Here is a 20,745-nt window from a genome sequence, read left to right as displayed (position 1 = left end):
GGAAGAAAAATTGTTGATTTGTATCCATATATGGCCTGCCAATTGTTTTGCTTTTCGACTGCTCAATTGTTTTATATCAAGCTATCAAAACGAGGCTTATGGGTGTTTCGAGTCTTTCAAAACTTGCTTCGAGTTGTGGACAGTGTTCAACGCTAGCCAAAATGAATCCTCCGTGTGCCAGGTGTAAAAAGACTGTTTACCCAACAGAAAAGCTAAGCTGCTTGGACAAAACATGGCACAAAGGCTGTTTTACATGCGAAACTTGCAACATGAAGCTAACTATGAAGAATTACAAAGGCTATAACAAGTTGCCCTACTGTCAAGTGCATTATCCGACAACGAAGTTCACTGCTGTTGCTGATACGCCAGAAAATCGTAGATTAGCCAAAAATACACAACAACAAAGCAATATAGTGTACCACAAGGATTTTGAAAGTGAGAGAGGAAAGTATACTGTTGTTGAAGAAGACCCAGAAATTGCTAGATTGAAAAAGAACACACAACAAACCAGTGATCTGGCATACAAGGGCCAGTTTAAGCAAGATGCGCCAGATCAACCTTACAGGCCTCAGGTTCCTCAACAGCAGCAACCTCCACCAGCTCATGTAGCTGCTGCCCCTCCCGTTGCTGCCCCTCCTGCAGCTGCACCAGCCCCACCACCATCAGGACCAAAGTATGTGGCAATCTACGATTATTCTGCAGCTGATGATGATGAGATTTCGTTTCAAGAAGGTGATGCTATTGTAGATGTAGAACGCATAGACGAGGGTTGGATGACAGGTCGTGTAGAACGCACTGGAGAACATGGAATGCTTCCAGCAAATTATGTCGAACAAGTGTAAGATTTACTGAGTAATATCATTCAAATTAAGCCCGGTAACGCTTGCAAACTAACTCTCAGGCTTGGCATAATCTCCCCGTTAACCAGCATGGTAGATTTCATGGCCTAACTCGTATACCAAAATCACGAAGTACCCTTGAAAGCAATTGTTGTTAAGTAAGAATATTCCCACTTTTCTTATTTTTGTGTTGAAGAATCTAATTAGCATTTTTGTTTTCTGAATCAGAAGTGTTGTGCAACAAAGATGGGGTACTTTGGTTATGCACCTAGATACGATTGGATTTCAGATAGCAATATATATGCAAACACGCCCTCTTTTTTTGTTACTTGCATGTTAGGTCCGTTTTGTAATCACATAATTGCTTGCAGTATTTTTATAATTATATATGGAATTTTGCAAAGCTATGATTTTGTCGATATGGTAGATATATATTGCAGGGAAGTCGCAGTTTATTTCTTGACGTATGCATATTACTGAATTTCAAAGATATTAAGTTCAAAAAGAGATGTTGTTTTTATGAAACTAATCCTGTTTTTACAAGGTTAAGATAAATGAGCACAAAATTTGTTGTGTTTTAAAGTATTTCAACAAATAAAATTGATGCACTTAAAACAACTTTGAAGGAAGGTAGGGCAGGGTGTTAACTTGAAAACATTAAACGCCTCAAGGTTAATTGGGATTTATAAAATATAACAGTCTTGACAGGGTGGCTTACAGTTTTCTGTAACCACAAGTTCTTCAGTAAGATTACCTCTTCAAAAAAGTGAAAATTGTTGATAATTTTTTTAAATTAATTCACAGTTACTTTACATATTTTGTGTTTGTTTTGATAGGGATGAAAGGGTTGGTTATAACTTCCTTGGTTCAGAACATGATTTGATCATGCTTTTTTCATGCTTAATTGATCCATATTTAGCTGTTTGAATATTATATATATAAAGTAAAAGAAGGTTGGTATATAGTTGTCAATAATGTTTTTTTATAGGTATATATATCAAGTATTCTATTTTTGTTTTGAAAGGGATGTTATCTGCTCTGACAAATGGAAGAAAAGTTTATATAGATTGCTTGGTTCAGAACATGATTTTATCATGCCATATTTTTCTAGATTTTGCTGTATAGATAGATGTTTATGATAAAAGAAGGTTGATATAATTTTAATGAATAATAAATATATAATAGAAAATAGGAATGGTGTTATTTATTGGTATATTGCAGGAGAACAGTTTAATTGATTGCTGTGTTCAGAATAAGGTTTTTCATGCTAAGTTGTTTTAGATATTTTCGTGTAAATATATGATACTAGAAGGTTTATATGTAGATAGCAATAATGTGACCTTTCTTCAGAATGTGACACTTGAAGTGACTGCAGGAGAGTCAATTTTTGGTGACAATAGGCTGGAATCAAGTCTTTTAATTTCCCAATCAGAATATTAAGGAAACTTATGAGTTAAGTTGGGGTGGGCAAATGCAAAAGACTTGCATTGGTGATAGTTGAAGCCACTTAAGGTTGCAGTTTTACAGCTACAGTAGCTATGACCAACCTTTGACAAAAAATGGATAATGTTTATGTTTTTATGTTTGTATGAAATGATCCTTACAAGTAACTTGAATTGAAATCTGAAGAAAGCAGCAGATCAACAGACTTATCTTTCTCTTGCACCATAAAGACATGTTTTAATCTTTCTCACTCAATTTTTCTTTTGACAGTGGCAGCCAGTGACATTCATTGAAGCCCCCATAAATTGTATTGTAAATGTAGATAGTAGGTAGCAGTGAAATTTACTAGTTTACCAGTCTGTCATATATTGCTTGATATACAGGCCAGTTACTAGCTGTTGGGCCCAAGTGGGGTTTCCAAGTCCCATTGATGACAAAGTTGGTGTGCCATCCTTTATTTGCCATAAAGTTTTGGAAGTTTGCTGACTAAGCAACCCTAGATGGCAAACAACTCCTCTTTTTTACAATGGATTTTTTCTAAGGCAATAGGTTGTCACACCCCATGCTTAGTCACATGTCTCTTTAGTGACGTGTCTGGCCATATAGGCAGAGTTCTACATATACTTCTTGTATAGAACCATCCTCTTCTTTACACTATAGCATATGAAGATATATAAGGAAAAAGTTGTACTGATAGGTTGAGTTGGTTTAGGTCTGTTTATGTTTTTAACTTCCTGTTTCATAAGCACAATTTTTGTATTTAAGTACTGTCAAGATATTTTGTCAGTTAAGAAAGAGACTTGGAAGACACCCAGTTCATCTAGTGACCCAGAGGTGACAACTTCTAAACATTGTCACCTGCTATGATCTGCCTTTTGAATTTATCGTATGCTGTATAAGTTTTTCTAATCTTGATAGATGTTTTTGAGGGTAATAGAAAATCATCCCCTTCTTTTCCCCCTCAAGTTTCAAGTCCCAGAGATCAGAGTCAAAACCTTTAGTTCCCAATCTGGCTGTAGAGATATCCACTACCCTTGCATAAAGAACATTATCATATTATATCAAGCACTTGGCAAGGCCTTTATTACTGGATATGAGGCATTTGTTGCATAATATGTGGCAAAAGTAAAGTTTCTTGTGGGATCCTGCTTGATCTGTGTGCCAAAATTTAATTTTTTGCCTGGTTGACTTTGATTACTATCACGATTATTCAGATTCATGGTTTCTAATCAAGAGAATTGGTCATGTGGAATACAAATGTATTGGTTTTGCAGGGTTCAGTTCAGCAAGTTCATTCCTTTAGATTACCTAGCACAAGGTATGCAATGATCTGCAATCCTAATTTTTAGATGGGCAGCTTTGAGATTCTGTATCTGCTCTCCTGAATTCAATGCTTATAAGGTACACTCCAACTTTTAATTAGGTGGGGGTGGGGGGGTGGTGGGTGGCTGAAAATTTTACTATATTTATAGTTTTGATGATTTTTATACATATTTGAACCAAACATTAAAGATCAATGCAACTGATTGTGTAGCACGTGAGAAATTAACATTGAAATAACTTTATTCTGATTAGTATTACTGTTTTAGCTAAAAATGGTCTAGCTGATGACACATATTCTCCCCCTTCTACAAACAAGACAAATTTTGAAAATTCCTTTAAATTCTTTTTCAAGAACAACAATTTAGTAATTTCCTTAGTAATAAATAACTAAGTAATTTTCTTTCGAAACTCTTTCAAAAAGTAAATATTGTATGCGCAGATTTTAGATGCAATTGTGATCTGTTGCGGTGACAATTTCAAGGGGCACATGACTGCTAATTTTTAGAATAATCCAAAGTAAGAGTCATTCAAAAATGCATGAAATTCGTTTCTAAATTAAAAATGTAGCTTTCTATAGTAGTCACCGTTTATTTCAGTACACAGGGCCTGCGCCACCGATTCTGAAGTGGGGGGGGGGGGCAAAAAGAGGGGTTACCTATTTGATACTTAAAAGAGGGATTTGATACCTATAGCTTGCAAGAAAAGTGGAGACCATGGCCAGTGGCAGAAAGAACGGGGTATGGGGGCTCCCCCCCCCCCAATCAGCGATCTCGTCGAAAAATTCAGGCTTTCGTCGGATAATTGACAAACGTTTAACGTGTCGAAATTACTCCAAGAAATCGTTCTGAAATGTATTTTAAGCTAATCTAAGGGGCTTTTTTGCCGCATTTTCTGCTCGCTTCGATCGCAGGTGATTCGCACTTACCCTATTTACCCCAGAAACCTCTTTAACCTCTGTGTCCTTTTTGGAAAATTTGAGCATAGCTGATAAAATATTAGCCAGTACTAAATAATCAAACAAAAAATATATGACAAAATTCAAAACTGCTTGTGAATTGTATATTTAATTTCAATTCTATAAAGATTAGCTGATCTTCCATCGGATTCTTCCTAATAAAAGTTATTTTCGAACGTATTCCCACTAAAGGAAACAAATAAAATGCAGAAAATGAATGTTACAATTGCAATCATTTTGTTATTATGAACGACCTGTCAAAAGTGTAATCGGTCGACCTTTTGTATCATCACTTGTCTTAGATGAGCTACTTAATTATGGCGTGGTCAGCAAAGATTTCTAAAGACTCCCACCAAAAATCACCAAAATTAGACATGATCCACGTTTCCTTAAAATTAGACATGATCCACAATGTTATCTTGTCGGAAAAACTAAGGCTGACAACCCCCCCCCCCCCCCCCTCCCAAACGAAAGCCTGAATTTCCGCCACTGACCATGGCCCCCTGTGGCGCGGGCCCCGGTACAACCCTATTCAAGTAACATTTTTTACCAAATACTATTTATCGGCAAGTGGCGCACCCTTCCTCATACCTCCAACAGGCCAAGATAAGGTGCCCATCTCCATTGTTCCCATGTTAGCAGATACATTACGCCTGTATCTCTGCAAGTTCGCTTTATGAATGTCCTGTGTTTTGTATCAATGTCAAGTATACAATCACATTCGAATAAAGTTGGGCAAAAATAAGAAAAAGACTGCAGTAAGTCAGCCATTGTGTAAAACTATTGTTCAAAAATTCAAAGGTTTTGTGTGCAAGATATATCTGAGTCTCTTAAAATATGCCTTACAGTAGGCATCTGAAGGCCGCGTCATAAACACAATAATAATAACATATTATACAAAGTTTAGTAAACAATTCTATCTTTATATACCTTACATACAGTAGCGTAGCCAAGGAGAAGGGATAACGGACGGTGAACTAATATGGAATTCGTTGTATGGACAGAATATTGAACGAGAATACTTAATCAAAGGGTGATTTCTATTTTTACAGCGTCTGAAAAGGCGTGAAAATTGTCCCCATTTATCCATCTATATCTCTCCATCTTGGACATTTACACAATGATTATTTGATTTCTCGTTCTCATTCTATGATTGCAAATTTTGTAGTATGCCAGAGTTCACTGAAATAGCTGTCTGTTCGAATTCCTTGGGAAAATTGTATTAAGTTTATCCCGCTTCCTTCAAAGAAGTTTCATCAAGAGGGGCTTCCAAGAGTTTTAGTGGGCGTGACCACTGTTTCTAGTATCTGTGGCTATTATACATACGGTAAATACAATCGAAGTAACGATAAGTAATGTTTTGGCAATAAAGCTGTATTAAACAAATATATCCTTTCGGTATATCAGAATATACAGGTGCAAAAGTGCCTCGTCCTTGCTTTGATCATCCACCATGTGCTTGCTGAATACAGAATAACTATGAGTGCCGTTTTTATTAAGCAGTTGTCGATCGTTGTGCTAAAATGGAAATGAAACTATTTATCAATAAGTGTTTTGCCTCTGCAGTTTTTGAAGTTTTGATCGGGGGGGAGGGGAGTTGGGGTGGCACAGAGAATGTTTAGTTATTAATGATTATCCTTATCTGTTATCAGAGTGAAGATATCAGTAGTACAAACACATAACAACTTGGCGATCCTTGCGTCAGTTTATCATCCGAGATGTTCTACCAAGCTTCGCATTCATTTATTTTCATCGAAATTTCAAGATGGCTTTTGCAACAGAAGAAAACCTTGCTTTCATAGAAGAAATACAACAGTACGACTGCCTTTATAATAAGAATAGCCGGGACTTTAAGCACAAGTTCAATAAACTGCCTAAAGAGGTAAAAACTAAAAGGCACCGAGGTTACGAGGTTACGTTTTTATTGAATTTTTCAGAGCATTGGAAAGAAGAGGTCTGTACGAGTCCAGATTTTATCCAAATCTGCTTACTTAGGAAGGCTGGTATGGTACCTGCCCTTCCACGTGCTAAGAATTAAGCAACTCACAAGCAAATTTAATGGCTGAGACTTCAGCTATTTCACTCAACTTTTAAGGTTGGTCCCAAGTCAAAAAAAGGAATGGTCGAAGTATTTTCTAGATAGTTATTATTTCCATGGTTTTGTTACTTTTACCAACAGCTAAAACAACTTTCCGTTGATTATTGAAAGGAAAACATATAAAATAGAAATCGCAAGTGCAATGAATTAAGAGAAAGAAAAAGAATTATCTTGAATGGGGTTTTTCATTCTAGAGTGTAGGGCACAAGTATTGCACGATATAATGATTAAGACTTTGAAATACAGTAAATCCTCGAATAAGCCCCATTTCCGTATAAGCCCCCTTTGAAAAAGCCCCCACCTAAAAATTCAGATTTACAAATAAGCCCTTCTCGTCGAATAAGCCCCCATGGGTCTTTATTCGAAGGAGGCATTGGCAGCTTACTAACTTCCCCCACAAAATTCATACTCGATACTCGATCACTCAAACCCGAATTTCGAAGTAAGCCCCCGTCCTCGAATAAGCCCCCTTTCATCGAATAAGCCCCAACTGAATAGTTTTGCAAATAAACCTCCGGGGGCTTATTTCAACCCTTATTATTCTCTTGTTTGTGGCCGAATATCAGCTTGTTGAAGGGCAAGCACAGATTTCTTCTATGCAATATTAATTTTGTTTGAGAGGTAAATTTCCCACATCTCCCACAACTTATTTCACTGCTCCCCCTTTCACGTATATAGCAACTGAAGGTTTGACGAACAAAGCCTAGAACTTGAAAATTTAGATTCTAAAAACGAAAATCTAGGTCCTATATGAATGTTATTTAGTATCTAAATTTTGCAGTAAAACAAACTCACCTCTTCTGCTGCAAAACACGTTCATTTGTCTAGAGAAAAGATTGATGCATGACAATGAGATATTAAGTAAGATTTGTTTATGGTTAATTTGTGGTTACAAGATGAGATAGGAGGAATTTCAAATAATTCGAGAAAAGATCCTGGAAATGAAAGTCAAAATGAGAAAATCTTGAGTGCTATGCCAAGGAAGAGACCCAATATTATGACATATCGAAGTATCTGTCATATCCTATTATTCTAAGTAACATAATTTACTAGACCCAGTTCCCCACATCCGGGACTTTTGTAGTTTGTGAGTGATTAAAAGATGGCCTACATACACTTGAATTACTAGTTGTTACTACAGGTCATAACAGTATCATTCCCCTACTTTAGGGTCTAAATTTTGCTGAGTTTGAAATATCCAGATAGGAAGCAAGGGGTTACTCATTAGGATGAATGGAAAACAGTTTCAAGGCGTGGTAGTTGGACTATTTAATGAAGTTTATTATCATATATTTCTTAGCGTAGAGTTTTCGATATATGTTCTGACGTTTTAAACTCTGAAGAGTGTCAGACGAAAAGCTTTAGTTTACTAAATGTTTGCTTTTTTCAAAGCCATTTACAAGTTTTGTACCACCAAACGATTGTTTGAAGTTTATTATATTTGTTATATTTTATATTGAATGTGACTATAACATGCATAAACAGGCAGCGAGAGAGTTTTTTGTTTTCTGTCTCAATTGCGTGATATTTTTGGGTTTCTAGCAATGATAGTCCAAGCTAATTTTGCATATGATTAGGGTCTAGGGGTTAATTGATAGTTTTGGATTGCTCATAATTACTCTGGATTGACTGCTCGTGACATTTTAGTGCTGGAGAGGACAAACTTGCTTTGTAATGCAAGGTTGTTCTTTTAGACAGCAAGAATTTTTCAGAATCTTATCAAAACATATATGTTTTCAATCAAACTTCATTAGCGTAAATGGATAGAAAGCATGAGCATACAGGTATCTTGTTTGGAGAAGCAAATAAGTAAAAGTTTGCTTCCAAAGCCATTACAATCTTTATAATGTATGTACTTTTAAGTGTGACATAAAACATATTGTAAGAAGTTTTACTTTTGACCACATAACCTAAAAGAACATCATTGAATTCCGTTAACAAATCCAAATTATTTAAACATGTTTTAAATGGGGCGAGATTTAGCCTACAAAGATTTCTGCAATATTGGCTCATTTGTAAGCCATTTTCTTGAAGAAATGATTTGCTTATGGCGGCCCGTAACTTTCTAAATCTTAGAATACAGGGTATCAAAAATATTGCACCACCCTGCTCAAAATGGCGGCACTTTTTGTCGACTTTTTGACAATGCAAAACATTTGAGTGCATTAATTGGGTGAAATAAGCGCATTTTAGAGCAAACTTTGGCGGGAAAAGTTTGCAAATCTTGCTGACGCCATAGAAAACTTAGTTAGAAACGTATAAATTACGCAAAAAACATTTTTATCTGTAAAAATGTAGCCCATGCCTGAGGAAACAAAATTGTCAAATGAGAGGCGAGTCGCTATAAAACATTTACGAGGAAGTGGTCTTTAATTTTAAAAAAAATGTTAATTAGGTTAGATGCAGCTACACAACAGCTGCGGTAAATCAAAAAAGATTTCTCGAAAGTGTTACAGTAGTAAAGAACCGAGAAATTGGCGACCAAAATAAATTTGATGCTAGAGGGGAAAGAATTTGTCTGTTTTATTTCACTGCGTACAGCACCAAGGGGCAGTAAAAGGCATGAAACTCAGCAATGCGGAAGGTTTTGCAGCTCAAAATCCGTACAAAGAAAATAAAATGAGTGTTTTGCACAAATACAAAAGAAAAGGTTACCTAAGTAAATGGAAACCATTTTTACAAATATTTATTTCCATGCAAAAAAAATTAAAGTTTTGGCATAGCCAGAATCAAGTCCAATCTTTAAAATCGCTAAAAAGTTTGACTTCAAATGAAAAATGTTTTAAACCGTGACCCAAATGGTCGTCCAAAAGCCAGAGAATCATTATTTGTAAGAATGTTCCAGGCCTATTGCGAAATTCCACAAGAATACGTTGACCAAATATGTGGATCCATTTCAAGGAGGCTTTTTGCAGTTTCAAAAGTTTGCGGCTACCCGTCAAAATATTGAAATTTGAAATTGTTAAAGGACGTTTGCTACTGTTGTTTTTTAAATAAATGCTCTAAATAGATTGAAGTTTTGATTGGTGGTTGTTTTGCTTTCGACCAATTGCCATTGGCCCTCTAAAAACAGAATTAATTTGCATAACAATAGCTTTCGATCATTCATGCGCCATTTCTCCTCCTTCGAGGTGGTGCAATACTTTTGATACCCTAGTGTATAATGTAGGGTCTGTGAATATTAAAGAGAGCATGGGCAAAGGATGCAATTTAAGGCATGCCATGGGTACCAGAGCCACAAAAATTCAACGACAGCAAAAAATAATCAGATATACCTTGCTGCCGTTTATTTTTGCAGCTCTGGTACCCAGGGTTTTAAAGCCGAGCATCCCTTGCCATTCCGTTACAAATTGAATGATATTTGCAACTCACCACTATTGTACATAAACAAAGCATCCGCAGGAGTAAAAAAGTTATACCATACAGCAAAGTCATCAAGATACATTTCAAAGTTTCCACGTCCAACTCTGCCAAACTGGAGATGGGTCGACTTGTCACCTGATGTCCCCAAAGTTGTTGTGCTCTATTTGCAGAAAAAAATAAGCTGCTCGATTAGTTCCTTCCCTAACCACTAATTCTCCACCACTTTTGTGCAATTTAGACGGAACATTCAATCCATACATGTCATACCTCTTGCTTAAGTTTACCACCGTGACAAAAGAGTAATCTTTCTTTTTAAATACTTTATATTGTGTAAGTTATAATTTTTGTTGACATCCTTCTCGCAAACTGTTCTCTGCCTTCCTATTGTGAAATATTTACATTTCTCATCAAGAACTTGTTACTGTTGTTCAGATACCTAAATCTATTTTGCTCAAAATTTAAAGATTATAATTGAATTTTTACCTTTTATCCATAATGTGTTATGTACAACATAATTGGATATCGCAATTTGTTTAGAAATATGAAAGTATCATTTAGATCATTTTAAATAAAAGTAGTCCTAGCTCAGATCCTTGTGGAGCCCTCTTGATTATGACACCCTATTCATTATCGTTAGAGCTATTCACCCTTTTTTGTAAGCCACAAGTGAGGGAATACTATTTATGTTTACAATAGTTTATTAAATATTTATTTTACGTTTATTTGAGTATATTTTCATGAAGTTCATGATCAGAGATTTGTTTATACAAGACTCATTCATGATGTTGTTTTGGTCTAAGGTTTTAATTTTATTATGAAGTAATTTTTTGAATATCGGTTTTTGAATTAATGTCATTGCAAAATCAGTTAATTTGTCAACAATTTAATTTACTTTGGAATGTAGTAGTGGCTTTGATTTGATTTAAAGAAGAATTTCTTTTTATCACGAAAGTATTGAAATAGTTGAAGCTAATAGCTTCTTTGCATTGTTTTATTATTAAGATACTGTAATTAACTTTGAAGTATTCTAGTCTTAGCTTGTCAAAATTATTTGTATTCTCGAATTTACCCATCCTGCAACATTGTCAATATTTTTGTTGTCAAGATTAGTTTGCAAAATAGAGAAATTCTCAAAGTAAACTTGAAAATGTGAAAGAGTTAGAAAACGGTCTATTTGCAAGGCAATGACCAGATAGCTTTTCTACACCCTTTTCAATTGGACGTCACCAAAAGACATCCCAAATTGATATTCCTCAAGGAGATGATTCCAGAATTTACGGCCCTTCTTTTAAAAGGCCTGTCTTGCTGCGGGTATATGACAGATAATGCTTCATGTTGTTTGCGAAGTGCCATAAATAAACCAATTAAACTTACGTGCTCGTTTTGAAAAGTACTTCAAACTTCATTGTACAAGATTGTTGAGCTAAGATTGGGATGAAAGGGCATATGCCCCGTTAGCAGATTGCTATTTGCTAATAAAGCCAAAAAAAATGCAGGGGATTTTTATCGTTGTGTGGGTTTTCATTTCAGATTCACGAAATTTTACTGCCGTGAAATTCATCCTCGATCGCGTGCCATGTACTAAGCAAGAAAGATATTTATATTGCATAAGCCAATCAGGTTCACGACACATCCGCTCCACTGACCAGAATTTTGATCTATTTGAAATTTTTCTTGATTTTGTGTTTGAATGAAGGTAAAAAATTTTACCAGAGACTTGAGAGTGATTAGCAACAAAGGGGGAGATTTTTCACCTTGAAAGAGATTTCCAGTCAAGTCCCGGCGGGTTCACTTCTATAAGAATCTATATACCATGTGAGTTCAATTAATGGATCTCTACCCCCTTATCTCTGACATAACCGGCATCGCAACACACCCTTATCTCTGAAAATTTGGGTATATTACACCCCTTTTCTCTGACACAAAGAATTGTTTAATTAAATCAGCCCCATCAACTTTGACAATAGATTTGATAAAAAGTAAAATGTAGAATATATTTTTGAGAATCACCCTTTTTTTGAAAATCTATGTCCCAGTTGTGTGTCAAATTTATGACCCTTTCTCAGAGATTTTTTGAACTCACGTGGTGTATAGGGTCGCATGGAAGTGAACCCGCCGGGAGTCAAGTCCCTTATAAGTTTCCTGACTTCATATCATCACAAAATCTAAAATACAAACGCAAACAATATGGGAAGTTGTATCTGGTCTAAATGGCGGTGCGGCATGGCGGTGCGGCATGGCGGTGCGGCATGGCGTTGCGGCATGGCGATGCGGCATGGCGGTAAATATTGATCTGCGCTCAAAAAAGTGGTACAATGAAGTTTGAAGTAATTTGAAAAACGGGTCCTTTAAATGGCTCGTTCTCATTCCATTGGGCTGGCTCACCTGCGTATTTTTCTTCCAACGTAATGATTTCTGGGGATTTCCCGGGACTTAGGGATCCCCGTTAATAGCTCAATTCGTTTAATATAACTCCTTATTTAAAAAAATGTTGTAAAAACCTTTTGTTGTAAGCGTAAATGTATTAAAAGTAGAGGTACAATTTTCGAAATAGAATGATAAAACATTTTGAACATTTGAAAAATTAAAAAATACTTAAAAAGCTGAAAAAATCTGAAAAGATAATATTTTCAAATATTTTTTATTTTTCACACTTAAATTAACCATATAAGTTTGTTTAGTTCCTGAATTTCTTTGAAAATCCTTCAGTTAGGACAAACTAAATTAGAACGGATTTTTCTGTTTCGTACCTTAGTTCTTTAAAATATTACTACCAAGGGCCCTCAAGGAATTTATTCCTAAATATTCCTTTGATGTTTACGCCGCTGGGTAGTTTATTAATATTATAATAATACTGCACACCGTACCGTTTGTTGGTTAACTTTCAATCCGTTGTAATACAAAAAGAGACCATTTGACTTTTGATATGTAAACATGAAATGATTCCATGTTTTATGTTTTGATTCTTGGTAGGTATTTCCCCAGAGACTTGAAAGCTTAGTAGTGTCGTCCCTGATCCAAACTTTCATTGCATTTTCTTGGCATCCGCTAAACTGTACAATAAAACCATTTTCCAAATCAATATCATTGCAAGACTGCACAACTATGATACTATTTGTCGTGCAACTTGTTGTATTGAACCTTTCTTGGCTTCTTTTGAAAAGTTTAAACCAGAACGATACCGTTAATCCATTGTTTGGGCTAGTTGCACAGGCGGTCATGTCCCTGTGTAAAAAAATTGGAAATGTAAAACAAGGTATCTGCCAGATCTAGAAAATGTTTGATGGCTGTGTTAAGATAGGGTTTAGGGGCTGGGGGAATGAAAATATTTTGAAAATGAAAACATTTGAAAAAAGCTGCTTTCTATCATTTTGTTCCAAAAGTATTGACGACATGAGCGAACGGGAAACTTCTGAACTTAACAGCTGGAAGGGGCATCTTCTGTAGTGGCCAGACCAGTTTACACGGTGCATTTTTACATTGCGTCTGACTCGTGAGTCAAAATTGCATGAGTTTTTGACTCGCGAGTCAACACGTTTAGACGATGATTTTTTGACTCACGAGTCATTTTCATTCCAAAATAAACCTCACGCAAATTATAGCACTAAAGCAGGCCAAGCCCGTAGCCAGGCATGTGGAGTAGGGGTGGCAAATCCCCAAACCTGTTGCAGGCAGATGTCTCAGCAAATTTTTTTAAGTTTTGCTTAGCAGCGAAATTTTTTTTGAGCGCCAGGCACCATCTTAAGAGACCCCAATAAACATAGTATATGGGTAATATATGGATAATAAGAGATCTAAATAAGCAATTTTCTACTCCAGGGGTGGCATTGCCACCCCCATGCCATCCCTTAGCTACTGGCCTGCATCATAAGGAAAAAGGCTGTAGTTTGCCTCCAAGTTACAGGGTTAGAGAATTGAATAGAAATTTTATAGAAAAACAAGGTTTTGCATTTGATTGTTTGGCGAGACCAACGCGTGGACCACCAACTAAACCCAAATCTTTTGCAACTCTTTTTTCGGCTTCTTGGAGTTCATCCCTATTGTGATACGAGGGGCGATTCACTCTTGCAAGTAGCGTACGATATTTTGCCTAAAACAAAAGGATTTCTGGGGATTTTCAGAAAAAACAATAGGATTTTCACGAAAGGTGTACGAGATATGCTTAGAGTGATTTGCCCCTCGTTGTGATAGACTTCTGAAAGTACATCTCCCAAAAGCCGCTTTCTTTGCTAGTTCTATATCATTTAAAGATCCTTCTTTGCTTTGAATATTCATGTTTTACCCGAGGGGCAATTCACTCTTGCAAATAGCGTACGAGATTTTTCCTAAAACAAAAGGATTTCTGGGGATTTTCAAATAAAACAATAGTATTTCCATCAAAGGTGTACGAGATTTTTTGGAGTGATTTGCCCCTCGGTTTTACAGGCAAACCCTGCAAATCGCTTCCAGCGAAACTGCCCGTTTATAACCCTAGATATTCGAAGCATGTGACTCATTCTTCTTAGTTGATTGGTTAATAGTGTTAATCCTTCATGCGTTGTCGCAAGGAAATAAAACATGTTCTGTTTTCACAAGTCGTCGCAAGGACAATTAAATTTAGACGCAAGTCCCATTTACACGAGACTTGCACTTAGACTCACGAGTTTGATTTTGCAATTCAATGCTTGCGTTTCTGCAAAGAAGGTGTCCCTGACTCTGAGTGCAAGGCAATCGCCGAGCCATATCTTCCATTTCCATCCTTTCCCTTGCAAGGGAAGGCTAAACACGGCTTCAGTTGTTGCTTTTTATATTTACTTGTTGTTATACTTACATGATGCACTCTGAAGAATAGTCCGTTGTGTAGGCATGAGAGCCTAACTCGCCAGGAAGGTAGAAAACAGTAGCGGTCTTGCTTGGAACTCGTAAAACTGTAGCTTTGCCTTGCGTAGTAAGAGCGCGTGATATGCTGCTTTTAACATCTCTTGGTTTGTTCTGATTGAAGCTGAATAGGACGTCACTCGAAAATTTCCCAGCTAGAAGAATGATTGAACTAAACATTATTTCGATCAGGGGCGGATCCAGAGCAAATTTGAAATGGAGTGGGGGCGCTAAAAAATTTGCAAAAATTAATGACAAGAGTTCGCTGTATACAACAATTTCAGATCCATTTTCGGAATAAACAACATAACTTAGAGGTAATTCTTGAAGCAAATTAACTTATCGGTTTCAGAAACTTTTTCACTTGATTCTCATTCTTCAAAAGGGGCGCATAATTTCCAAAAAAGGGGCGCCAGACTTGCTTAAATTCGTCGAGGGAGGGGCAACTGCCCCTAGTTGCCCTCCCCCTTGAATCCGCCACTGCTTTCGATGAAGCCCATCAATAATGACCAGCTGTGGTGGTCAATTTCTTAGAAATGGTTTTGAAAAAAGCAAACCATTTAAAAAAACAATTTTTAATGAGCAAAATTTATCTTTATTTGATGTAAATGCTGACTGCTTTTTATTATCGATCCTAAAGCAAGAAAGTACTGTGAGATAAGCTGTAAAATAAAAAGAGTTTTCCAAAGTCCATTATATGTTGAATCTATACATTAATATATTCCTAATGCAGGAAAGTCTGAGTTCCAAAAACGGATCACAAGTAACCTTCCCTCTTCGTAACTCGAATTCTCCCTTGCAGTGGCATAGCTGCGGCAAGAGGAAGCTTCTGGCGGACGCTCCCTAATTGCAAAAAGTCTCTTTGAAAATGTGCATTTTCTGAAGTTCAAAAGGATGTACCCTGGGTGCCAGAGCCTCAGAGAGTCAAAGGATGAAGAAGGGGGGAAAGGAAATGCGAAGGAGAATGGAAGAGGAAAGGGCACTCATCTTGCCCGACCCCCCCCCCCCCAAACAAATGGTTACGCTACTGCTCCTTTAAAGTACAAATCTAGAAGATAATGCATTTAATCTGTCACCTTTTCTTATTCCACAATTGGTACCAGAGATCTTCACTGTATTATTGCTAGCAGCACATGCGCACTGATGGGAATTTTCTTGGTCCAAGGAAATGCAAGTACCACCGTTTTTGCATGGATTGCTTGAACAAGGACTCTGGAGGTAACAAAAACAAATAACCAATAAATGGATGACAATTGTTAACATTTGTAGCAAAATGGCTATAAGAATCCTAAACCTTATACTGCATGGATTTGGAAGAATGATAAAAAAATAAATATAATGAACAGGACCGATCAATGACAATGCTAAGAACATATTGATCCTCGAACCTTAACTTCCTCAAAGCACACATCTTGTTACCACAGAATAATGATCACATTGTATCACAAAATGTTAGGATTGGGGAGTGCGCAGAATAGCATTGTAAGTGTGAACATTTGAACAACATCAAAAGGTACAGGATGAGTGATTACTTGATAAAAGTCTTATGATGTCGATTTTCCAAATTTTGACATCAAGCCTGAGAGGATATCTTTAAATACATCAGGCAATACATTCTTTACAAAATTAGCTGAAACTAACAACAAATCGACTGATATTACTAATGAAAGCCTTCAAGATTGCTAATAGATAACTGCTTATTTGCCCTTAATCATATCTTAAAGAACCAAAACCAGATTGAATTGATTTGAAAAGAGCTTTTGCTTATGTTGTCATATCTCAGTCAATTCAAGACATACCACAAATCTTCGAATTGTGTAAGCCCCCCTTATGTAAGCCCCCTCCAGTTGCCCAAACCCTGGAAGTAATGATTGTTAATAAGCCCCCATCCTCAAATAAACCCCTACCTAAACATCTCAATTTCAACAAATACATTGTGTTGTCCATGATAAATCATATATTCCACGGATGACGACAGACTTCAAATATTTCAAAAATGCTTTCCTGTGGAACGATTTCAAAATCGATATTTATTTGCACAATCTGCCGTTCCACAAAATGTACTTGAAAAAGAGAAAAATGCTTTTTATAAGAGTTATTTTTATGCCAATTTTCAGATAACTTTCATAGGTCCCACATCACTCCACCTGACATAATTGTCTACCTTCGAACTTACCTCCACCGAATAATATTCCAAATCAATAAGCCCTCAACTTGAGGATGCATATATAAAAAGGAGTTTGTTTGTGTTCTATAACGTCATAAAATCCCTATATTTCTAACCATGACATTATCAACTTTCGTCCCACAAATGATTTTACCAATTTTGTAAAAAATAGCAAATTTATAATTAAAACAATTTTAACGAATACAATTAACAATAAATTTTATACCTGGCTGTAACAGTCCCTAGAATTCTCCCTATGCACAATGAAAAGAAAGATGAATAGAAGATTTAATATCTTATATTCAAAGAGTACTAACAAATAATTCAAATTCAGTATCAGAGGTGCTCAAATTCTTTTGTCTAGGTGGACGTGTCTAGGTCCACCTAGGCGGATGTGCCGAGGTGGACGTCGAGGTTTAATATCCAAAATATCCAGCAAATCGTAACAATTTTTTGCAATGGGTTCTCCGAAGAGATAAACAGGGACGCCGGAAAGATCAAGGGGCAAGGAGCCAGGCTTCAGTAAAAAGGCATTTGAAAAGTACTCCTCAAATATCAACAATTCCTTTGTAAGTGTCATTTTGTTCCGACCTTCTGTAGGTATCTGGAAAATCGACTAAATTTTGGCATAAAAAATTCCTTTACAAGTTTTGAGAAAGGTCGTCACGAATAAAGCATTGCAGTCAAAAATTTCATATGAATCTTTGATAATTACAAACGGCTGATGTCAAGGGCACTTCTATAAAAAGACACTGGCCCCCTTGCCCCTCCTATCAAAAGGGAACAGGGGTGGTTGACCCCGCGCGCCCTCTTCTCTGGCGTCCCTGGATATGAATGCTTGAAATGACTTTATTTAGTTGATTTTCCTTTCCTTGAAAGGATATGAAATCACGTCCCATATACAAAAGTATTCGAGTGCCCTCTCTGCTCGGAGAATCTTCTTACTTTGACAAAGAAATGCTTTGAGCCAATTCTTTTCTGAAAAAGTGAAGCATTTGACCACTTATTGGCATTGATTAAGTCACAGGAAACGCCGTCCGGGCTAGATGGCTGAAAATGGTTACCAGATTGGCATCCGGGTGTACGGGTACATTCTTGCATGCATGTTTGAGTTGAGTTTGCTGCAATGGTTTTAATAGTATGGTCTATACTGTTCAGATACGAGTCAAAATCAACGGAGAACGACCTGTACTTTATCTCTGCAGTGTCACAGTACTGCTTGTTTGGACATGAACTGGCATTTACCAAACTTTGGCAAAATCGAGCAAAAGCTATCAACCAAAAAATATTCGCCATCTAAAAAATGAAAAAGATTGTTGTCGATATTGACACAGTTTTAAAGATCACGTTAAAGATATAAACAATTACGAAATATTTAATGACGTTGTACAGGGCGGAGTGGGGGTGATTAAGATGGAGGGGGTTACGCCCTCGCAGTTCGTGGCATAGTTGATTGTGTATTCGTTCTAAATTCGACGAGAAAATGGTAGAGGAGGGATAATTGGCGAAATATTCTTTGTGGTATGACTCGTCAGTGAAACTGGTGTTCACTGTTCTTAGTCTGTGCGCCCGGCCTCTTTTTTTAAGTTTTAGTGGAATATTTAAGGATTATCTCCAAATCTAAATTTTCCAATCATCTAAATTCATCTCTGGGAAAACCAGTCGAGTCTGCGCGTAGACTACTGGAACACAAACCACCCGTTCTTAAAGGACCGTTTTCTAACAGTTAAAGGGGCATCGTTTAAAATCTAAATTAGTCCTGGGCTGGTGTCGCCACTTTGAAATATGCTTTCAAAAAATGGGCTGCAAAGAAGGGTAAGGTCAAAAGGGCATAGGTCTGAGGAAAGGGAGTAGAGACTGGGAGATACGACTGTCTATACCTGTCGATATTTCTAGAAATGTTGAGAGATTAATCTACAAAGAGAATGATTAATTTAGTATTTAGGGCATTCGAATCCCCCCATGCAATGAGAGTTCCAACTTGCGCTAAAAGCACCTAAAACTGCTGGGAAATCTGTTAAGGTCTTATGGCAGCAACGCAAGGCCTCTTCCAGGGACGCCTGCACAAGATTAAGGCACGTGCTGAGGGCAAATCGTAAAATTTTTGTACTAACATGATCGGGTATTCCTGGTTGGGTTGGGGGAAGGTGTGGTAACATAACACCGATTTATCCTCCTTAAGTTTGTTGGGTACTTTTCTTTATCGTCTATTATCTTTGCCGCTCTTCCTCTTGTGGCCCACCTTGTCATCATCTTTCTAATATTTCTAATAAAAATTAATCTAACGAGAGTGTTCAAAGTTGTCATCAATCATCGATAAGATTCTAAAATATTTTCTTATATTTCAAGGCATTTCTTGCCCCCTCTGCCCCTCGAAGAGGCCCTCCAGCCCCCCCCCCCCGGTGTAGGCGCCCCTGGCCTTTTCCTTAAACATTAGAGTTACATTGGATAGAATTCCGTAAAACATGAACAATATTTCGTAAATCATCGTTGTCGCACGTCCAGACTGTGAGGAATTTCACTTACCACACCCAGGCCACGCCCTGTTCCAATTGTTTTTCACAGGAACGTTTCCAAGGTTTTGGTCGGGGGAAGGGTGAGCACTTTTTTGGATCTGCTAAGCCCAAATATTTTAAACGTGATTTAAGAACTTCTAATCAATCAAAATTTTTAGACATTATGAAAATCATACATCGCAAAATGTTCTACTGGCACTCATTATGAAAGTAATCTCATAGGCCCTAATGAATAAGATGAAGGTAATCTAATGAAGCCCAATGGGTCTTTAAACAAACCATTCCCAACCACTACTCTTTTACGATGCTTCGTCTATTATATGATATCAATACTGATGTGGAAAAAAGTATCATACAAATGTTAAAGAATACATCAAAACATGCAAAAAAACACTTGCATTTCTTGGTGTTGATCAAAATGAAGTGCTTTTCGAGATCAGAAAAACTGTGCTGTATCTCTTCTCCAAGCTACTGCCACTGTGTCGACTTCGCTCCAATTCACGTGATATCAATCCTGGGATGTTTGTGAATTGCAGGTTATACTTGCAATCATATATTCATCACATTGATAACCTAGATAGAATGACCTGTACCCAGAATGTCATGACTCATTAGTGCCTATAATATATCGGTACCTTGAGTACATATATCGCAAACGTCTTATGCAGAGAAATGTCAATTCATTATCATACATTAGGTTTAGTAGTGATCGGCTGAAGGATACTTGGGCAATTAGAAATTACAAATGATTGAGGCATCAAGGGGACCGTTTGGTTACTGACTTATATTCATTGTTGTATATTTTCATTAACTGGTGCGTTGCTGGTAAGCGGGTTGGGTGTTTGAGTGCCGCAGAAAAGGTCGAGGGTTTCAAACTTGATTTAGTCCATTCAGGGACGCTGGAGAGGGGGCGAGGGGTCGACCGCCCTTGTTGCCTTTTGATAGGAGGGGCAAGAGAGGCTACAGTGCCTTTTTCATGGAGGTCCCTTTGAAGCCGGTTTTTTTGTAGGAAACCCATGAGATACACATGAATTCCTGACTGTAGTGCCTTATTTATGACGACAATTCTCGAAACTTGTGAATAAAATTTCTTATGAGAAATTTAGCCGATTTTTAAGATACCGACAGAAGATCGGAACAAAATTACAGTTACGAAAGAAATGTTGGTAGCTGAAAATTAGTTT

General features: G+C 37.0%; 2 protein-coding genes across 3 annotated transcripts; one reads left to right on the top strand and one right to left on the bottom strand.

The window, feature by feature from the left end:
* The first annotated feature begins 108 nt into the window (after positions 1–108).
* Positions 109–1,346, top strand: LOC135692393 (LIM and SH3 domain protein 1). The gene has a single exon (XM_065210482.2). The coding sequence runs from the start codon at positions 162–164 to the stop codon at positions 840–842; it is 681 nt and encodes a 226-aa protein (XP_065066554.1). The 5' UTR covers positions 109–161; the 3' UTR covers positions 843–1,346.
* Positions 1,347–4,642: 3,296 nt separating this feature from the next.
* Positions 4,643–20,140, bottom strand: LOC135692390 (uncharacterized). 2 transcript variants are annotated; one of them, XM_065210479.2, is made up of 8 exons: positions 19,960–20,140; positions 17,991–18,341; positions 15,955–16,090; positions 14,832–15,033; positions 12,889–13,246; positions 10,031–10,181; positions 7,454–7,482; positions 4,643–6,095 (listed from the first exon to the last, which is right to left on the bottom strand). In XM_065210479.2, the coding sequence occupies exons 2-7, from the start codon at positions 18,339–18,341 to the stop codon at positions 7,475–7,477; spliced, it is 1,206 nt and encodes a 401-aa protein (XP_065066551.2). In that variant the 5' UTR covers positions 19,960–20,140; the 3' UTR covers positions 4,643–6,095; positions 7,454–7,474. The 2 variants fall into 2 exon arrangements, with proteins under 2 accessions (XP_065066551.2, XP_065066549.2); XM_065210477.2 differs by having other exon boundaries at positions 4,643–6,078; positions 19,960–20,135.
* Between the last annotated feature and the right edge of the window lie 605 nt (positions 20,141–20,745).

This window comes from Rhopilema esculentum, chromosome 3 (assembly GCF_057945365.1).
Source record: "Rhopilema esculentum isolate cy_ngs chromosome 3, ASM5794536v1, whole genome shotgun sequence".
Classification (NCBI taxonomy): domain Eukaryota; kingdom Metazoa; phylum Cnidaria; class Scyphozoa; order Rhizostomeae; family Rhizostomatidae; genus Rhopilema; species Rhopilema esculentum.
Note: the sequence above shows the minus strand (reverse complement) of the source record. Positions and strands in the feature narration are given on the sequence as shown.